This window comes from Microchirus variegatus (genome assembly GCF_963457635.1).
Source record: "Microchirus variegatus genome assembly, chromosome: 6".
NCBI classification, from domain to species: domain Eukaryota; kingdom Metazoa; phylum Chordata; class Actinopteri; order Pleuronectiformes; family Soleidae; genus Microchirus; species Microchirus variegatus.
Window position 1 is genome coordinate 13,918,863 of NC_139807.1, and position 20,569 is coordinate 13,939,431.

General features: G+C 39.7%; 1 protein-coding gene across 1 annotated transcript in view; it reads left to right on the plus strand.

Annotated features, from left to right (window-relative positions):
- LOC310928550 (uncharacterized protein) overlaps positions 1 to 16,679 on the plus strand; it is a 131,569-nt gene extending 114,890 nt beyond the window's left edge. The window contains exons 10-32 of the mRNA XM_083891130.1: positions 3,479 to 3,553; positions 5,129 to 5,245; positions 6,615 to 6,641; positions 6,796 to 6,822; positions 6,928 to 6,981; positions 7,080 to 7,139; positions 7,280 to 7,324; positions 7,434 to 7,511; positions 7,669 to 7,692; positions 9,732 to 9,776; positions 9,877 to 9,921; positions 10,552 to 10,632; positions 10,727 to 10,780; positions 10,914 to 10,979; positions 11,079 to 11,105; positions 11,745 to 11,804; positions 11,894 to 11,965; positions 12,070 to 12,096; positions 12,197 to 12,250; positions 12,476 to 12,562; positions 12,722 to 12,829; positions 13,102 to 13,140; positions 14,600 to 16,679. Coding sequence (XP_083747256.1) covers positions 3,479 to 3,553; positions 5,129 to 5,245; positions 6,615 to 6,641; positions 6,796 to 6,822; positions 6,928 to 6,981; positions 7,080 to 7,139; positions 7,280 to 7,324; positions 7,434 to 7,511; positions 7,669 to 7,692; positions 9,732 to 9,776; positions 9,877 to 9,921; positions 10,552 to 10,632; positions 10,727 to 10,780; positions 10,914 to 10,979; positions 11,079 to 11,105; positions 11,745 to 11,804; positions 11,894 to 11,965; positions 12,070 to 12,096; positions 12,197 to 12,250; positions 12,476 to 12,562; positions 12,722 to 12,829; positions 13,102 to 13,140; positions 14,600 to 14,650 — 1,323 coding nt within the window. The 3' untranslated portion in view covers positions 14,651 to 16,679. The remainder of the gene's footprint in view (positions 1 to 3,478; positions 3,554 to 5,128; positions 5,246 to 6,614; positions 6,642 to 6,795; positions 6,823 to 6,927; positions 6,982 to 7,079; positions 7,140 to 7,279; positions 7,325 to 7,433; positions 7,512 to 7,668; positions 7,693 to 9,731; positions 9,777 to 9,876; positions 9,922 to 10,551; positions 10,633 to 10,726; positions 10,781 to 10,913; positions 10,980 to 11,078; positions 11,106 to 11,744; positions 11,805 to 11,893; positions 11,966 to 12,069; positions 12,097 to 12,196; positions 12,251 to 12,475; positions 12,563 to 12,721; positions 12,830 to 13,101; positions 13,141 to 14,599) is intronic.
- The last annotated feature ends 3,890 nt before the right edge of the window (positions 16,680 to 20,569 follow it).

The window sequence follows — 20,569 nt, forward strand, 5'->3', positions numbered from 1 at the left end:
GCACCAACAACATAGTCCTGCTCTTGTGATGAGGTTTGAGTTGCCCACATCTCCAAAGCCAGAGATGAGAAATGATGATATTAAAGAACGATGGAAATACTTAAACCCTCACCATCAAAACCCGAGCGTTGGGGCTGTGCCAAAACTGCCATCTCTTCCCCACCAAACTATTTTTTTAACATCACAGGATAACTTCACCCTGCATCTGGTCCATGTTGTCAGTGTTGTCTTTTCATGTGATATGAATCCAGCCACCATGATCTATGTAATTATCTCCTGCTTCATTCACTGTGGTTTAAAAATAAGCCCCCTGTGCTTTGCATGGTACATGGCTTGGATCCTTCAAAGAAGTCATGTACCCCATAAATCCTGAATGTTTTTCTAGCTTTATTATGTCGAAAATATAACATCAAGATCAAAATTCTTGTTGAAGAACGACTGAGGTGATCTGTGCAAGCATCTGAAGCCTCGACCGTGTCACTGTTTTAGGATGTGAGCATTTGTCTTTTTTTCGCTATTATAAACAAAAAAAATACAGTAAAAAATAATCTAGGTAAGAATAAAGATTAGTTCATCACTTAATGCCACTGTATTCACTACCGGCTGACACTGGGTGATCCATCACAGGGTCAACAGACAGAGAAAATCAATCATTCACACTTATATCCACATCTACGGTCAGTAGGTGTGCGTGACTCTCCAATTAACCTAACTCATCCCTGTGGAGAAAACCACACATAAACACAAACACCAGTAGAACATGAACACTTACATACAAAAATGACTCTAAACCGAGGATTTTAACCAGGAACCTTCATGTTGTTAGGCACGAGTGTTAACCGCCACATCACCGCTCGTCCCTGCACGGTAACAATTGGTCCAATTGATGCAAATTTGTTTTACTACTAAATGATTTTCTTGCTCGGTCGTAAATTTGTGAGCAATTTAATTTGGTTTCCATCCACATGTATTCAGAGAGAATTAGATTAGCTGATGATTGATGATTTACAACAGACTCTCTGATTGTCAGTATCCACCAAAAGACGTTTAAAATAATAATTAGAAATAGATGTGTTGCCATAAATCTTCTCAGAGTCTGAGCTTGGAATTGGCACAACATAGACATAGAGTGTGATAGATTGTCTTGGACCAAAACCGAGTAGCTATTGTTTTATAGCAGAACACAAATGGGGTGTGAATTTGACAGGACTGCTCAGCAGAACAATGCTTAATGATGCGGTTCAGAAAAATTACAGGAATTCCTGATTCCCATCAAGGCATGATCCAGTTGCTTTCTATGCCTTTGCTTCAAGATTTTGAGAATTAAATCCTTTTGGCATTCTTTCATTTTAAAGTTCTTCCAAATGGTAAATATTGCACTTGGACAAGGATTTGGCAGCTTTGATTTCATTGGCTTGATTTGCAGCCCCAAAACCACAGAGTATCACTTAGAGACATCGGTTTGGTTCAAAACAAAACCTTGCTGCTCCTAAAACTACTGAAGTCATAAATGACTTTGGCCCAAGGGTAGCTTTCATAGATTTGGCAAATTTAGATTTTAGCAAATGAAAAATTGTTGGTCTCTGAATGTGTTTTGACAGCCATGAATCAAATCGCTCCAGGTCCTCTGAGGCTGAGCAGATTGAGCAGAGGGGGCTGACTGTAGCATCAGCAAAGCTCAGCCGTCGCTTTGCCTTGATCTTCAACATTGTGCGCCGGTTCACCTTTGAACTCTGCAAGAGCATAACAGAATACATGTGAATGCAGGAAGTGGCTATGAATCTCTGTCAACCTGTGACTTCCTGTCAATTCATCATCTTTAGTGCCACAGGATAACACGGTTATTAAAACACAATCAGATGTTACACAACAACCAAAAACACGTGATGAAAGCCCATTTATAGTATTAAACCTTCAACGTTTATTGAAAGCTGTAAAGCTGGTAGCCATCTTTCCCAGGCTCCACACTGTCAAATCCATACAGAGCATATTTAGGTTTGCCTCAAGGCTTTGTTGAAAGACAAGCCGTGATGGGAGTTTCATCCCCAGCCAAATCTCCTTTTACCTCCCCTAGAGCCGCTACAAAAAGACCATAGTTTGTGATGGTTCTGAGGGTGAACGTCTAAATGTCAGCCTGAGGTCTGAGGAGAATGAGGTATAGAGCGGAAGCCCATTGTGAGACGGCCTATTGTCTTTTGATATGTTTAAGAAGCATATATGTATGTGGTCTCCATGGTGAGAACAGTGTGAATTAGTGATTGTGACAGTAGGCAAAGAAGAGTGTATAGGCATCGAGAGGAGGAGGGGCATTTGCGGCGTCGGAGAAAAACCCCAGCTATTCAGCGTTCGCCGCAGCCTGTTAACGGAAACCTCATGAGCAGGAGGTTTCGCATCGCTCCTTCTTTATCTCCCCTCTGTGTTGTCCCTTACCCACCCTCATGCACTCGTCGCTGTCCTTCCATGTGTTTTTGGAGGTGACTCATCCAGAGAAGCAGAGCACAGAGCTCAGCCCAGTTCTCTGGCAGCAAACTAACTCTGCTCGTTTCAGCTTGACAGACAAACACTACACTTACTGTCTGTCAGCTGGAAAGAGCCGAGGCATCGCTGTTTAATTCACTCGCAAAAACGTAGGATGAAGACATAGCGTGGAAAACGCACAGTTATTTATTTTTTTATTTTTTTATTTATTATTTCAGGACAATGCACATTAAGGAACATATACAAAAGTACATGTAAATGCGCCAGATTATAGCCCAGGGGCTAATTTCCATCTGTAGTCCATATTAGGCAGGTTGATGTTGGATTAAAAAGAACAAAATATAAACATAATAAAACTAAGTATACAAAACAGCCAGGAACAAAAAAACAGGACAATTCATTAGTATGTTAGTAGTGAGTTGCATGTTTGTTTAGATCTAAGCCACGCTTTAACGTGGCTCTTGAAATGACCAAATTGACCAAATCCATGTATGAATGAAAGAGAGAATTAAATCTTCACTTGTAAATGTCTTTTCAGACTGTGTCAGTTTGGTCATTCGCTCACCTGTTACCATGTCGCTCTTCTCCTCAGGGTCCCCCTAACTACACATATGCAGGTCTGCACAGTAATCAGATTCTCACTGTCAAGGTTTGTCCCTCCAAGTGATCTTTCTCTTATGCTCTCCTCCCAGCAGCTCCCGCTCTCTGTCAGGCTGCTGATCTGTCACTATGCCTGTGGCTAGAGGAGCCAAACCATTCTTCTTCAGCATCCTCTTTTGCCTTACAGGCTGCTAAACTCACGTCTCTGTTTTTAATCACAGAATTTGTCTCCCTTCCTTCTGGGCTCTCTCAGTTAAAAGTGGAATTCTGATTTCCTCACTCATTGATCTTTATTTTCTCCCTTTTCATTTCACCCTCTCCATGTGCGTCACTCTCTCTCTCTGTCATTCCTTCTGTCCTGGCCTTTCTTTTTGTGTTTTCTGCACCTCTTCCAACTTAGATGGTCTATCCCCGGTATGACCATGGCTTTCTCTCTGGAGAGCAGTCCAACAGCTTTCAGAGACGCTTTCTGAAGGTAGACCACAACTAAGGCATGTGTGCATTTATAACACTTCTTCTTACTCAACTTATAATAGCCTTATTCACCTTTCTCAAACTGCATGTTGGCTTTCTTAAACTGCATGTTGGATGGGGTTTCTTTTTATATAATCCCCTCGTGTCTGTGCACGCGATGTTTAATGTTTTGATTGTATGCACATATCTGGTGGCAAAGTCAAACGCTTTAGACCATTCAAAGAATGATGTCGGGAGGATGCACCACATGCATCTCAGACAGAATCAAAGGCGAAACAATTGCTTCTTATTACTGAATAGACCTTTGTTGGTGACAGTTATGTTCTGGCCTGTTTAGTGTGCTATAAGTCCCTGGTAATGTAATTTTTCTGAAAGGACTTGCTGCACCGTTTTCTTGGCTACAACCAAAAACAAATCATAATGCATCACATATCAGCAAAGATGAGAGGATATAGACGAATTATCATCATATGACTGCAGAGAAAACACCAGTCCTCCATCTGCTTTAGTGGTAAAAGGGCTTCGGGTGCGCTAATGGTTTTTATTTGGCAAAAACACGAAGGTGGAAGTCATCAGGGAGATACATGTCCCCGATTAACATGTAAATCCAGGGATGAAAGGTTCTTAAATGTGAGGTGACAGGACATTTGTTGTTCTATGAAGCATGTGGATGAAAGAAACCTCTCAGTTTAACAGATGAGGTTGTTTTTAATTAATAATGTCTCATAGTGAGAGGCGGTTTGTTTGCATGGCTGTGCTACAGTTTATGACTCAACGTCACTCTGGCTCACCGTGCAGAAATGACTGCTGCTGTTGGCCGGTTGCACTCCTCCTGACAGTCTCGATGTACCGTCACTTTTGAAATCCATATGCGCTGACCGGTTGATCTATAGTGATAAACAAACAAAGACTTATCGCTAACATGTGGTTCCCTTCATTTCTGCGGAGCTTTTTTGGCATCGTTCAGCTCATTGTTTTGATTTTCAGCCTGCACAATTTACTGTTTTGGTTAACTCTCACTACACCACAGCAGACTGTTTTCAGAGGAAAGAAGCTACAACAATAACAACAGTTACAGCACAAAATGGCAGATATAGCAGCTGCTGAGCCGTTAACTGGTAGAGGACATACATTTCCCTCAGGAGTTTGTGGGGGACCAAAGAACAGAACTTTGGGAGGACATGAAAATAACATGTTGCTGATACTCCCTATGAGCTCAGTGCGTAGCCTAAATAGACAGTGATTTGCTAACAACGTTGCTGCATCAGCTTAAAAGATGAAAATATGTCAGTGTTGCTGTTAGTTTCTGCTGCCCTCAAGTGGACAAAAGCCAATGATTTTAGACAACAAGGACATGCCTGCCTCGTGTATTTGCTATATCACAAAGTGAAAATGTTTGAAACAGAGACATTATAACACCCATGACAGATTTGCAAACATTAAGAGATGATGCCACTTCATCCACCTGCTGATAAATTAAAACATAGACTGACAGATGATTATTTGTTTGTTTATATGTATTTTATATTTCTGTTCCTCATTCTTTTGCTGGTTTTTTTGGGTTTTTTTTCATAAGGGTGACCAGGGCCAGGCTGGACCTGCTGGTCCTCCCGGTCCTCCAGGCCCTCCTGGCCCCCGAGGCCCCCCTGGGAACACAGGCAAGGATGGACCCCGTGGCCCTTCTGGGGAGCCGGTGAGAGCTTTTTCTCAGGCATCAAACTTACACCCAATATACAAAACGATACACCCACTCAGTGTCACTGAAAACACCTCAGTCATCACTCAGTGTGTCACTCCAAATGTGTTGACCTGGTAAGGTTCAACCGCAGGGTGTGATTTTATCTCATATTGTGTTTCTCAGAGCATTTATGTTTATACACACATAGCAAATGGGAAAAATGGTCTTTCGCAGTAAATTGCATCGAACCCATTTTCTCATTCTTCCGGGTTTGCCAGTGAGCTGTGGCTTACCTAAAAACTCCCAGAATAGCAACTCTGCTCCTGGCCTCATCTGTTTTCTGTAAGACAGTGGCCACAAAGTTCTCCAACACGCCCCTCATTCTCCCACCCTCCTACCACCACTGTGTCGCAGTGCACCCCTGAAACAGATATGGCGCTGTGGTGAGCTCATCGGCAGCATGCCAACCTCACCAAACAATAGTTGTGCTTCTTGCCTGAGGCAGTTTGTGTTTCTCAAAATTAAATTTGCTTCCCAGAGGTTAGTTCATATGCAATGGCAGCATAAATCTGTGGTCATAACATGGAAGAGAAGGAAGCAGACTGTGAAGGTATTTTTTGTTTATCCAAGTGAAGGAATGAAAGCCCAGTTGCCCTCAACTGGCACAAAACGGCCAAGACGCTCGAGTGAAAAATGTTGGTTTCGCTGTGGTTGATCTCAGAGTGAGAAAGTCAGCACAGCAGTGAAAATCACTAAAAACAGACGGGTCAAAAAGAGTGGCCTGTCATGTAACCAAGACAATTTCAAATGTACTCTCGGAGTCGATGAAAAACGTTGCAAAACCCAAGACAGCCAAACAAGTGAGTGTGCGGTGCTAAGAGCTTCTCCATGTTGTGGGCAGATGTCTGAATGTTTGAAAGGCTGAGAGGGAGAAAGTGAGCAAGCCTGCCAGCATGGGTGTCCATGAACCCATGTCATTTGTGTCTGTGAAGTAGAAAGAAGTAAAGCAACAGCAGCTACAGTTTCCCTCAGATGTGAAACTGTTGTAACTGGAAATGTATTATCTGAAAAAAAAAAAAAAAAAGACAAATCTGCTGTTGAGCTGCAGAAATCACAGTGGGATAAGAACAGTGATCATTAGAGATGTCTCTGAGTTGCAAAATATGATTTTGATGCTCTTCAGTTCCTTCAGTTAACACTTGTTCTACTTCAATTATCACATGTTTATGTTGCATAATTATACTCTGAATTGACATGAGACGAGTCTGTGGAGTGGACATTCTTCATCTTACACTGACACCTAGTGGCCACAGTGGTTTTAACTTTTGGTGGAAATGAACCTGCAGATGAGACTAAAACCAAGTTTCTGCTCTGTCCTCCTCAGGGTTTTCCAGGTCGTGATGGTATTGAGGTGAGTGTATAGTTAAAACATCAAGTCATTTACATTTAAAATCAATCTTAAGATATGTATTTATTTTAATTCTATGAATATTATTCTAAGTCTGTGATGGTGATATGTATTCTTCTGGATAATCACCATAACCTAATATATTGTTGCCTCTCAGGGAGCGCAAGGATTACCTGGGAAGCCGGTAAGATCATTATTTGATCAACTTTCTCATAGACCTTCTTGTCGAACTGTACTGGAGACTCCAAACAAAACAAAAAAAAAGTGACTGAGTTTGACTTTTTGATAGGGAGAAGACGGTGAGCCAGGTTACCCAGGGCCACAGGGTCCACCAGGTACAAAGGTACAGAGAGACTCATCTGTCATTATGTCTCCAACTCAGATTTTTAAATATTCATTTGTCATGCTCTGACCTTGAATATTTATTGTTTATTGTTAAAGGGTGAGCCAGGTACAGGAGAAAAGGGAGCCAGTGGTATGGATGGGCTCCCAGGATTAAAGGTAAATATATAACTATTAAGGAGCAATTTGAAACATATTATCAATAATTTGTATTTTTTTATAGGATTCACTACTTTTAATTAAATTTTTTGGAAAGTAATAACTATAGAATATAAAAAATGCATTTTTGCATCACACAGGGTGACAAAGGGGAAGTAGGAGAGCAAGGACCACAGGGACACATGGTACGTGTATTACCCACTTAGCTCACGTCATTGTTCATTGTTTATGTATTACAAATGTTCCAACACGTTTATGTACAGTTAAATCATTTTTTTCCCTCCCCTGACCCAGGGTTATCCTGGTGAAAAAGGCACAGCGGGTGCCTCAGACATCATTGACTTCAATGGGAAACTCCTAGATGCTTTCCAGGTGAATAATATCAAAGTGTCAGTGGGACCAGATTAATAGTTCTGTGTATGCGTCAGGAGTTTATTACTGTATCTCACATTGCGGATCTGGATTGCTTGTTTGTTTTCCCCTTTCAACAAACTTCATAACTCAACATGATATAATTTCTTCCTGACAGGCCATCCGCACCATCAGCGTTTCGGTAATCTGTTGTTTCTGCACGCTTTTGGTGGTGTGATCAGTAACTAATGCATATAATAATAATAATAATAATAATTATAATAATAATAATCCTTAGACCCTCGCTGAGTTGCTTATGCGCACAACATGTGTATCTGCTCCTCATCCCACCTGCTTCAACCTGTGGATCTATGTGTTTCTGTATAGACTTCACATGTATTCGATATCATTCTCAAAGCCACATCTGAAGAGCATAACTGAATGCGCTTCGTTTCCTCGTCTACCAATGCTCTCTCTTGTGTATTCAATTGGGACAAAATGTACAGCCCTCGCAAATACAGTACAGCTGTTCTATTCTATCAGATAACATGTAGCCCAAAGACGCATGCTTAATCATGCAGAAAAGTCAACAGGCTGCGTTTGCATTGTTCCGCGTGTGTTTTCATGCTATGGATCCAGTAAGCCTCATGGAAAATACATGGCTGTGAGTCACTATAGGACAGCATGGTGTAGTGTGTCCATGTATTTGTGCAGTTCCACATCACTCGGATGTTGCACGAGGGAAACGCTTTGGAAAGCACTGGATGGACAGGAACCCCCCTCACAGTCGCCACAGTTCACACGCCTCTCTTCATACACAAGACCCTTTGATTCCACCATGTACAGTGCTACATGCTAACAGATGGCTATCTCTGCAGTGGAGTGTGTATTTGATTAAAAACCACTTTGGGCCAGGGTCTCCTTGGACCTGATTAAAAAAAAAAACAGGCTACTGCATGCAACACTGTAGACAGCAGTGTGAGGTCGTTACAAAGGAGTTACTGAAAACACCAAACCTGATATTTTATCAGAAGCCTTTTGCCACTGTGAATCAGTTGGCATCAAATCCCACACTGTACTCGGTGAATGTCTAATGGCCACCCAGCTTCTATCATGAGCCATTGTTTGTGTGAAAAGCTGGATTTGTTTAATCTGCGGTGATATTTTAGGTGATGATTTAAAACCGTGCTGAAACTGGTTGTTTGTTACTTTTATTCATTTGACGGCTTTTAGTGTAATTATTTACTTGAGTCGTCTTGACTTTCCAATGATGGAATATCCTGGATCAAGTAGTTTCTTGTAAATATGTTTTGATTTCTGCGGCTTTAATGGAGAACCGAGAAGAGCGAGAGAGGGAGGGAGAGAATCATCATGCACACCCCGGGTAGACAACATAGTTTCCCTATTTATTAGTTCAAGATGGCGCTCAGACATTCACAGGGAAGAGTGTGTAGCATTATGGATGTTTGCGGATAAAGAAGTGTGATTTAAGAGCATGGGAGACAGTTTGTTATTTTTCAACCAGAGTCATGTCCTCTAACACATCCTGCATCTACAGAATGGAAAATGATGCCATGCAATTGTGTAGCACGGACAACATCCAGCACTATTTACCATCTCACTAGGATAAAATTGCTTCAAGTTGGATGCCATCAGAAAACAGACAAACAAAACAAAAGACGTCATGAGCTTTGTTTACTCTCGGACCTGCACTGTGAAATCCATCAGTCTTGTATTGTGTTGTGTTGGCACCAGCTCAGGCCTTATGGTGAAAGCCTGTGAGTCTCAGTAAACAGTCACATGCTGTATATACAATGTGAGTGTCCTGAAAATGACAGACGTAGTTAAAGTGGCTTTAATCTGTATTTTGTAGCAACAATGAATCAGTACTTCTACGTACAAACGTAAATTCCGGTCAGGTCTTTGTTTTTGTTTTCCAAACCACATATTTACCATTTGATCTCAGTCGTACAGCTTTCATCAGCTGTAAGACAGAAGACAAAAAAAAGCTACCTGCCCAGCACCACATGACACACATTTAGAGGGATGCTGGTGAACATAGCAGCATCGATTAAAGGACACGACATGGCAACGTTGTGTTTCTACTGCATCCTATTGGCCAAAATATATCATTGCAGGTTTGAAGAGTTGCTGTAGATTTGAATTCCGTGTAAGAAGAGACACGTTACAAAGTTTGACTGAATATCTGATCATTCCTCTCCTCTGTCTGCCTTTCTCCAGGGCCCACCTGGACCACCTGGACTCCCAGGCCCTCCAGGGGAAAAGGTAAGGAACTCTGAACCTCCTACCATTGCATTCTACCACCATTAGCTCATAGTAGTGTTTTATACAGTAAGACTGTATCATCAAGTCTGTCTTCTTCCAGGGTGAGCTCGGTTTACCTGGTCCAGCAGGAGTTGATGGAGATAAGGTATGACTGCGAGCAGAAATTACACACAGTTTGATTAAATGCTTTATTTCAGCATTTTATGTTGATTTGATTTGAGAACTATGTACTTCCTTTTACTTATCATCTCTATTCTAAACATGAGATTCACTCTTAGAGCAGCAACAGAGTCACAGCTAAATATCACACGATGAGCGGAGATGACTATGCAACAGTAACAAGCTGTGAAAACAATTAGAATTTAACAATTTGATATGTTAAATATTAACCAACGTGAATAAGAGAGAGCAAATTAACTAACATGAGCTAAAGTTCCCATGTTGCTTCTCTGACCATTCCTCTCGTCCATTTTTGGGAGGGGTAGTGAGGCTTTTTAGGTTTTTTCAATTCCAACACATAGCGGTAACTGTTGTGTTTGAGTATCTACTGGCAACCCATATGTTAAAATTCTCCAAGCTACATAAATGGGTGGCAAAATAAACCAAAACACAAAACCATGTTTACCCACAAAGGGAATTTTATTTTGTGAATATGCTAGCTGCACCTTTTATCATTGAAACCAGTTTCCTCAATCTTTGATGACACATTGTGGTCATGCAATGTCTTAATATTATTCATGTATGACATTGATCACCTTTCATTCTTCACCTCCAGGGTCCTAAAGGTGACCTTGGTGAGACAGGATCACTTGGTGAGAGAGGGGAGAAAGGAGAGATGGGGCTTTCTGGGCTTTCTGTAAGTTGTAGCAGCAAACAATTTTTTTCCATATACGAACAGAAAAGTACCTGAACAACTGTAAGATCATCTTGCTCTTTTTTGGGGGGGTCAGGGTATAGATGGACAGAAAGGAGAGAAAGGCGACTGCAGACTGGATGATAACCTGGTCAGTGAAACACGTACACACACACACAGTCAATGACAATGTCAGTGATGACTGAATACATCTCCTTTAACTAGTTAAATAATCTCTGCTCATGACACTTCTGTTTGACTCATATAATTCCAATGGTTCTCAGGTTCAGATGATTTCACAACCAGGACCTCCTGGTCCACCAGGAGTTCCTGGGTCACCTGGATCCATGGTGAGTGCCAACAGTTTATTATGAATCTTAGGTTTATGGGTCACATTTCTTGTTGTTTGATGGTATCATCATGTACTCACAGCATACAATGCTTTGCAGGGGCTTCATGGGATGCCTGGTCCTAAGGTAAGCCTACATTTCTTCTTGAAGTGATGGACTGTATGGGCCTCTGGTTGCTCTCTATTTTTAATCGTGCTTTGTCCCTGTTTATTTTAAATAACTCTTGTGCAACCTGTCAAGATGAAACCTGGAATTGGATCCTTCTGTCATGGATCATTTTCATGTTTTTTTGTGTAACACTTGATGATTTCAGATCATCACTCACTAATATTAAGAATGGAGTATCATAAGGTTCTAATTTGGGGGCTTTACTGTATTCTATACTTGCTCCCTTTGGGTGAGGCCATCTGCAGGCATGGCATTTATTTATATGGCTATGTGGATGATACTCAGCTCGAGCTAGAACTGCATTTTTTTTTTTTTTTTCTTATTATGAGATTTTATCTGATTTGAACCCGTACCTGGTTTCTTGTAACAGTTCTACTAAATTGGCTGTCAATTTTACCTCTTTGGTTTATTTTGGTTTATTTTATGTATTTTTTTATGTCTGTTTTTTGAATGTTGCCTTTTTTGAATGTTGCCTCTGTCATGGATTAAATATGAGTAATATTGTAATTAACTGCAGGTCCTTGGATGTAGTGCAGTCTGTATGGTGGAGTCTATGACATGTTGTCTGGTATTCATTGTCTTTGTGTTCTGATGCAGGGTGAGCCTGGATTTGGGATAAAGGGAGAGAAGGGGGACGCTGGAACACATGGACTCAGGGTAAGCGACACTGCTCCTTTATTACCATTCTGTAATAAAACATGAGATATCCAGACACGATACAGTGATGATAATGTACCTAACAACAGGGACTAGATGGGCAGCAGGGTCTAACTGGATCTCCAGGTTTAGTGGGACTTCCAGGAGCCAAGGGAGAAAAAGTAAGAACACGACCATCTCCATAAATGTGTTAACCACATCTTTTTTGCTGTTGTTGTTGTCTTGTAAAAATTATATGTTTACATGTGTTAACTTGTGTTTGCAGGGCAGACCAGGGGAGCCTGGACTAGATGTGAGTTTTCTCAATGACAAGATCATTTTCATTTCATTTGACCTTGCATCCCATATTAATTATGAACCACCTTCTCACACATTTGTGATTATATATCCAGGGTTTCCCAGGTCTGATGGGAGACAAAGGCGACCGAGGAGAGAGAGGAGAGAAGGTTGGCACACATCTATAATGTCCTCATTAAAGGGGCGAAATGTAAAATATGTATAACTGTGGCAATTAGATTTTAAACGGCAACATAGCAAATAAAAGAGCGATAAGTACGGCTAAACGAGACAAAAAAACAAAAAGTAAAATGACTATGATAATTTAAGTAAATAAACACTCAAACAAACAAAAATAGTTGTAATTAACTAACCGTCTTCTACCCGATTCCCAGGGTGACAGGGGATCAGTGGGAAAGAGAGGTCTGAAGGGCCACAAGGGAGAGCAGGGTCCTCCAGGCTTGGACCAGCCTTGCCCTGTGGTATGTCATACACATGTGCACCTGCTACACGTCTCTTTAAGATTTTCAGTATTTCCTTGCTTGTTTTTCCCCTCTCTGCACTTTTCTTATCATGTCTCAATGCTGTCTTCTGACGCTCTTCCTCAATGATGTGAATGTGTGACTGGCTATTGCTGACAGGGTTGTGACAAAACTAAAGGTCTATCTGTGGAGGCAGAGCTTTCTTCTCTCCCGGCTCCTCCTCCTCCTCCTCTTCCTCCTTCTGGCCCTGAGGCCCCCTGTTCACTGGTACAGTATCTCTACCTCCTTTCTCCTTTCTGATCACTGTCTGTGCATCTGCTGCTGCTCTTTTCGCCGTACTTTATTTCCGCCTCTCAAACACAACAATACATGTTAAACAATGTAGTTTAGAGTGGTTTGTCGGACCCATTTTGCATAATTTAGTCAAATATTACCAGTCTGCTAATAAGGAGTGCACAGTTAAGGTATTGCTGATATTTAAGCCTGCAGATCTACATGTTTTTCACATTTTCTGCTGTTATTATTTTCTTTTTTTGCAGGGACAAGATGGTCTGCCAATACCAGGTTGCTGGCACAAGGTGAGTGTTAACGTTTGTGTTACATTTTTGACAAGCAAATTGTGAACAAATGTTGCAGTGGTTATTTTTTTTTAGGGTGTGGAATAATTTAAGTGGGTGTGTATAACGTACCTAAGCAAAGTCAGTTTGTTGTAGGAGACAACATTCACCATACTGCCTGCATTTTTGCATTGTTTTGATGTGAACAGGGAAAAGAGAGAAAAGCGTTAAAGACAGTCCAACTGAAAACAAAACAGTCATTTACAATATTGACAGAAAAGCCCTTAGAAATTGTAACTCAAAACAGCTGATCTGCTGTATCTTAGCATATCTTCGACTCGCGAAAACACCTTCCTAAGAAAGGGGCTATCTAATTTTGACGTATGATAAAATTAGACAATAAATAATAGATTGATAGACATGTGTATTGTGTCCTGTAAAGTGTTAAAATGACCACTATCAGTTTAGTAACCTGTAAGCAGAGGGAATAAAGGATTTTCTGGAAGGTACATGACAGCATCGTCCTTAATGCATTACCACAAACTCAGAAGACAAAACATGATTAGCGCATTATTACCCTATTGTTACTCTACTGTAATGATAAGTTTTTTTTTTTTTTTTTTTTTTTTAAACTGTTCATTTTGCTCAGAGGAAAACAATGCATAAATCCCGTTGCACAGTGTACTGAACGCTGTACAATGACTATGCATGAGTAAAAACCTGAACTAACACTTTAAGAGAGAGAAGTGAACTTGGTTAGGGAGCAGCCAACAGTCAGATGATACACAGAGATTATTTCACGTGGATTTAACTCATTGCTTGGCTCTGATTTGACACAGGGACATTTTGTAAGTATATTCCCATGCGTGAGCTCTGTAATTGTGAAGCACACCAAAGCTTGTCTAATCCTCGCTGAACGTGTCAAAGGTGGTTTGTGTTTGAATTTTGATTTGATGCACTAATACACACTCCCTGCTCTTCTTCTTTTGCAGTGATGACTAACCAGTGGCATCGAATCTGTACATATTGATCTGGTATATATTTGCAACTGAATACTACAACAAACAACCCCCACTCCCTTTGCCCCCCCCCCCCCCCTTTTTTTTTATAAAAACCTTTATATAATATATTGAGAATTTTTTTAACAAGGACATTTTTGATTCTACAGTATTATGAAAACTCAAAAAAAAAAAAAAAAAAAAAAAAAAAGTAGACAGCATTGTTGTGGATGCGCCCCCGCTTTTGAAGACAACAAACTGAACTGTCAGTGGGACTCTTATTTTGAAGGACAGTCCAGGTGACAGTATTGGCGTGAAGAGTGCCTTACTAACGACGTTTGACTCGCTGCCTGATGGTAATGATGAAGGCTGTTTGGGAATGATGGTGTGCACACTCACTCTGTCTTGTGGATGGATGGACAGATCTCAGGCAGAAGTGTGGGTCAGTACTTTTTCTTCTCCCCTCTGTATTTTTCTGAAAGGAGGACATGGCGAGGCAGAAGCTCAAACGCAAGCGTCTCTCTCAACCCTGAAGGGGCTGTGGGGCCTGTTGGGGAAAGGACACATTGACAGGCAGAGAGTGGGAGGGGCAGATTGGCCTAAATGAAGCAGAAGTCATTCTTCTGTGTCATACTGAACACTCACATCCTGTTACGGAAACTCTCCAGGAGGGGGCAACAGAGAACACTGTGATTCCACATTCACTTGGGGGGAGAGAAGACACACACATTGCATGATAATGTTGTGCATTAGCTTGGTCAATGATGTCACGGGCACATAAGGAAGGATTTACTGCACAGATACGGTTGATCTCTCATGTGGCTCTTTTGCAAAGGTTTTCACTATTTACATGCGTAATCATAACAAGGCAAAGCGTTGTTTTAGCATCTTGAAAACTTGTATGTCGTGTGTTTCCCGTAAAGAAAGATGAAATGACAGCAGCTTCTTTCTCATCAGCAGTCCTTATCAGTCTTTCCATTTGAACAAGCCACTCGGAGTGAGTCCACCTTTTTTGTGGCTTACACTTATGGCAGTGGTGACTTGTGTGTTGTTTTGTTCCACTCTGTTATATTCTTATCTACTTTTGTCAACTTACATTGTTGCATTCCTGTGAATTGGCATGCGTGCAGAATATATACATAGTGAAAACTTCAAGGCCGGATTTGAAGGAACCATTCACAGTATTTGTGTAAAATCAGTGTTTCAACCAGGGAGCCAATCAGCTCCAACTTTAGACTGTTTCTGTTTTGGACGGCTTTAAAAACAATTATCGCTGATCAGATCATTTTCTTAATATTTTCCAGCGTGACTGAACGTTAACTTTTAATCACATGTGAAGACGTGTTTAATAACTGTCGCCCGTTTTCACATTGTAAGTTCTTGCTGCTGACTTAAATATGTGTTTTTTTTGTTTGAACCAATATTAGTCATTTGGACTGAAGGACTAACAGAATGAAGTATGAAATCTGAAACAAATGTATACACAACTATTGTTTTTGTTTTTTTTCCTGTGGTAATTATTCCTTTTAATTCTGCAGCACACCTCCGTTTATAATAACATTTTGTATTCTCTTTTAATCATCACAAGATTTATTCTTTCTAAATCCTTTTTTTTTTTTAAGATTGAATAAATTCTTGGGGCTTGAATGCTTAAAAAACTTTTTTTTAAAAGCTCTACTGTTCACACATTATTCAAACTGTTCAGCAGAATCACACCCATAGACTGACACATTAATCATTTGATGTTAATATACCATTAATGTACAGATATTACATGGAATTATATTATTTCACTCTATTGACAAGTGAAGAAATTAATTTTACTTCAGCGGGAATCTTTATTTTCTTAAAGGTCACATATTCTAATTCTACATTGATATTAGTTGCACTTTTTCTATTTCAAATCAGACCATTATGGTCACGTTAGCAGCCATGATTGACCTATGATTCATCAGAAGGAAAACAAAATGGGTAACTCAAAGTAAAACTGGAATCATTTGCCTATTGCAATGTGGTGAATTTGTTCAAATGGTAATGTAAAAGTAAAAATCTATAGTAAACATGATGCATTGGCTAATTTTGTCATTTAAATATAAACAGGCTTACCTCATGGTAAATGACACATGGTAACTTCCCAGTCCCAGTTGGATAAACTTTGCGTGAGAACCTGCTCCTTTTCTTTTTTTAACTTGAGTATGGTTCTCACTTCATTATATACAGGTAATCCCATTGACCGTCTACAATAATATGTTTATAAAGCTGTATTCTCGAAGAGTTTTCTATGAAACAAAAAAATAAATAAATGAGTTGCATATCATTAAGCTATGACAGAATAGCTGACAGACACACTTTATTTTTTGAACCATGGTGAGTGAGATGTTTGTTTATTGTTGGGGTTTTGTATTGTTCTTGAAAGCAGAATGGTTTAACTGCGAATCGCACAAGGCTTGGCATTATTTTACTGGAAGCTGATGGTTCTCTGTCACCTTTTTTCTTTTTACAGGTTCTATCAGAAGTGGTTTTCAAAGTGTAATGAAGTCAATAAATGGCAACATGTCTGAATACAGCTTGGTGTTTTGGAATAACATAGATAACAGTATTAGCTTGACTTTGTGAGAATGTTTTTTCAGTTGTGTTTTTTGGTTGTAAAAGAATTAAGCTATTTTTGTAATTAATGTCAAAATATGTATAACTTGAAATCTGGTTTTAACTAAACATGTAGATTGAAATAAACTCTGGTTTCATGGTTTCTTGTCCATTAAATCCTATGTAATCGTGTACAATTATATTTGTGTCACTGATTTATCCGTTCGCATAAGGACAAGACATGCTTTTCCCTCCTTTCCCATTCTGCATATTCAAAAATTGCATTGACATAATACACTGGCATGTAATAACTTTAAAAAAAAACAGCTAAATGAAATAGTCTATAGAGGGAAATTCATTTTGTTGAGTTCAAATAAACAAAGTAAAACAACAATAGAGAATTGTATATGAAAAAAGCACAATAAACTACATCAAGAGGCCTAAACACTACAATGAACTAACTCCTGTCTATCGCAGGACTGCTTTAGATAAAAACAAAGCATTGGACAAATGAAAATGTGTTGATTTTACATTCTTAACCATCTCTCTGTCTGTCTGTGGACGCAGATGCTATCACACGTCTTATTGCGTTACATACATTGGCAGAGGACCTTTCACAAAGAAGACATTAAAACCTTTGACAAAAAACAAAATCATTTCCGTCTATGTGGGGCAGATTTTTACATTTTTGTCACATATGTGCCTGTTTATAAAAACGTCTAAATGAAAAGCATTTCGACATGACTGATTGAAGACACTGGCTCAGTAAAGTCTGTATGGTCCTCTCGAATTCTTTGTTTGAGATTGAAACATACCATGTCATTGTACAGTGCTGCATGTGGGCATTCAAATGTCTCTGGGACAACCACAAATCAACGGCGCTGGTGATTGGAGCGTGTGTACCTCTGCCAGCACATTCAAACGGTCCATGTGCAAGAATTAGTGACGTCTAACAGTGAAGCTGCAGAGTGCAACAAATGGAAGACTCCTCCTTATCCCGAGCACATAAGGAGAATGTGGTGGCCTTCACATATAAGGAGGAATGTAAACACAACTCTGTCCTCTCATTCAATCTCCTACTCTTTCTCCTTCTTTGCTTTATTCATCTTCATACAGTAATGGCGCTTTTCCACGAAACAGTTCGAGCACGACTTGGCTCCACTCGTTTTATTTCCATTAGGGATGGTACCTGGTGCTTTTTAAGTACCTGTTCTGGTGAGGTTACAAATGAACTGAACCGATACTAAAATGTGACATCGTCAGCCTGCTGGCCACTGATTGGTCAGAGAGTGTCGTCCCTGGAAGAGTCATGAGCGGCGTTGTCCGACACAAGAATCAAATCGAGCGATGCCGAACTATAGATCAGTTAAAAAGACTTAAAGGACTCATATTATTATTAACTATTTTTTTATTATTATTAAACTAGTTCCCTGGTGTCCTAATGAACATGTCTGCGACATGTTTTGGTCAAAATACCTTAAGGATGAAGCACCTCAGCAGTTCAATCACCCTGCCAAAACAGCCCTGTTCAGAACGCTCTGTTTAGGAAATGACATCAGCCACAGAGGCCACTGGGAGCTAACAGCAGTTAGTATTTGGAAAATCATTTACAGGCTCTAGGATCTAGGCTCTAGGATCTAGGATCTAGCAGGCACATTGCCGTCATATATAACATGTATCCACTGGACGGATAAATCCTCTGAGGCTGGAAGTTTGTGTAGAACTCTGTGCTGCACTGTGGAGCCAAAAATAGAACTTTTCGCTGATTTCCGGTTTTCGAATGCCGTTGCCCTCGCCAGCAATCTCACGTGTTTTACGGACAAAGCGGAGCTCCACAAGACAACAATTCCAGGAATTTATCGCATTGTGACGTCCTACTGAGCGCAGAAGTCAACATTGCGTGTTTTAACTCCTGTACTTAGATTGAGGAGGACCACAAACACATGAGTGAGTCATCTTTTTTCACACAGTCCCAAATAGAAGTATTAAATAATTAAAAAGTTGATTTTGCATAATGTGGGACCTTTAAAAATCCGGAAAAACATGGATTAATCTCCAACGTTTAGCAAGGACATTTCTAAAATCTCGATAGTTAAGAGAAGAGTCTGGTTTATTTAGCGACAATGAAATGATTCTAATAAATCAGTTACACCGAAAGCCACTGCTTTGCTCGTCACTAGTTTGTTTGTTTGTGTTGCGTATAAAATGGTGTCATGGCAGTTTCGTTCAGCTGTGCTATGATGACTTCACCCACGTGGAGGAGGTACTATAGCAATGGAAAACGACGTGCCTGATACCAAACCTAGTAGAGTCAAGCCGAGCCGAGCCGTGCTAGAACTGTATAGTGGAAAAAAACATCATAAGCTTCAGCTAATGGCAGCCTACACAAAGCAACAGCCTCGCATGAAGTTCATACCTGGATGAAAGGCTGATTCTAGGGTTACAAAAAGTGATTATACATTTATTCAAACACACTTTGCTTGTATATTGACCCTCCTAAATGTTTCAAACTGGACCTTTAAGAGTCCTCTAACATGCTCAGCTCTGGACTCAATGAGTGAACTTGATAACATCTTGTGGCACAAATACACATTTGTGATGTACTACTTATATGTGGTTTTGTAAAGTCTTGTATCTTCTTCTTTATTCTGCTGCAGTTTTCAGGGTAGATACAGAATTCAGAGGTTATATTAGACAGTGTAGCTCCAATATTTCTATCAGATAGGCAAATTGCCTTTGTTTGTTATCCACTAAGCCACAAAAGAAGTGTGCTTTTTTTTGATTATCCAACATTTTACCAAATCATTTGCATATGTCCTCTATTTTTATTTGCATGAATAAGCTCTTCTAAACAAGTTACGTGGTAGAAAGCAGTCACACAGTTAACATCTGAACATCTTGTTTACAGCAATTATTAATGTCATGGTTTGAATTGTATATAATTGGCTCTATAAACTAATTATTTTAAAGTTTATGATCATTAAATTGGTGCCACATTTACCATGTATCTTATAGTGCAATGCAAAAGTCTTGCACCACGATTAGATTTGTTATTCAATGCTATAATGACCATATTGTATAATTATTTCTCAATCATTTTCTTCTAGGAAATATGGGAAATAACAAAATCTCAGGGGGGAAAAACCAGCTTATACAGGTTTCACATACAGGATTGTGCTCATGCCTCCAGCACCAGCAGCTGTTGTTTTTATGTCTGGTTCACCGACATTTGGATTGGACTGATGTGACTGAAATACTCAGTTGTGTCTTGAATAAACCAGAGACCTTTATCACAGCAAAATAAATGTTGACATGAAATAGTAGAACAAACACAGTTTTTTACCAGTAACATTAATCATGGTTCCACTCTGGTTTTAAGAGAGTCAGGGTTGAGATAGCAGGGTTTCTTTGAGATATATGTTTTGCTCATTTTAATGAAAAGACAGTGACATTTCTCACAACTTTGCAGTTTAATTGTTTCATTTGAAAAAGCAGGTAGGCCTAGCCAGCATGTATGTGTTGCACAACAAAATATCAAACACTGGAATAAATCTTTTTTAATTAAAAATTAGTCAAAAACTATATTTTGAAGATATCACAGGGGATTATTGAGAAAAGTCTTACCTTACTTATATTATTTGATGCAATACCACCATGTTTTTGAGATTGTCGCAAAGTAGTGATGTTTCGGATGAACATTTACTATCTGAAATATATTTAGATTTTCTTTGTTAAATTATACCAATATATATAAAAAGCTAATACAATAATAGATCATTTAGGCACACATTGTCCATTGGAAGAAAAGCTTTGAGAACATTAACTGGAAAATATTTGGAATATGTTAGCAAATATTTGCTCAATTT